At 69.6% G+C, this 853-nt stretch overlaps 1 protein-coding gene across 1 annotated transcript in view; it reads left to right on the top strand.

The window, feature by feature from the left end:
• Nucleotides 1-103: 103 nt before the first annotated feature.
• Nucleotides 104-853, top strand: part of CASQ1 (calsequestrin 1) — a gene marked incomplete at its 3' end in the record, with an annotated part of 2,471 nt that continues 1,721 nt past the window's right edge. The window contains exon 1 of the mRNA XM_014961755.1: nt 104-343. Coding sequence (XP_014817241.1) covers nt 104-343 — 240 coding nt within the window. The remainder of the gene's footprint in view (nt 344-853) is intronic.

Raw genomic sequence — 853 nt, 5'->3', positions numbered from 1 at the left:
CCCCATCTGTCCGTCTGTCCATCCCTCTCCGTATCTGCCCCTCGGTCCCGTCCGCCCGCTCGTCCGTCCGTCCGTCCCCGTCCATCTGTCCCCCCGGCGGGTGATGGGGGTCTGGGGGTGGGTGCTGGCGCTGCTGGCGCTGGGGGCCGGGGTCCCGGGGGGGTCCGGGGAGGGCCTGGATTTCCCCAGCTACGACGGGAAGGACCGGGTGGTGCCCGTCACCCCCAAAAACTACAAGGCGCTGCTGAAGCGGTTCCCGGTGCTGGCCCTGCTCCACCACCGACCCCCCCAGGGCGACCGGGGGGCCCTGCGGCACCACGAGATGGAGGAGCTGGTCCTGGAGGTGGGCACCGGGGGGGCGGGGGGGGCACGGGGCAGTGGGGAGACCCTGCCTGGAGCTGGGGACACCGTAGGGACCAGGGGATGCTGGTGGGACAGGCACCAGCACTGGGGTACCAGCACCTGTGTGGCACTGGGGACACTGGTGGGGACATGGGGGCACCGGTGGGATGGGCACCAGCACCTGTGTGGTACTGGGGATACTGGTGAGGACAAGGTGGGACTGGTGGGACTGGCACCAGCGCCCATATGGTACTGGTGGGGACCAAGGGACACCAGTGGGGTGGGTATCTACACCCGTGTGGTACTGGGGATACTGGTGGGGACATGGGGGCACTGGTGGGACCAGCACCAGCATCCACATGGCACTGGGGACACTGGTGGGGACCAGGGGATGCTGCCGGCGCCACCAGCCGTGGGGACATCGGCTACTGGGGGGGACCCATCCCCAAAAACCAGCACCCACCGGGACCCCCCATGGGTGGAGAGGGGTGGGCAGATGGAGGGATGGGGA

This window comes from Calidris pugnax, unplaced genomic scaffold (assembly GCF_001431845.1).
Source record: "Calidris pugnax isolate Ruff unplaced genomic scaffold, ASM143184v1 scaffold871, whole genome shotgun sequence".
Classification (NCBI taxonomy): Eukaryota; Metazoa; Chordata; class Aves; order Charadriiformes; family Scolopacidae; genus Calidris; species Calidris pugnax.
Note: the sequence above shows the minus strand (reverse complement) of the source record. Positions and strands in the feature narration are given on the sequence as shown.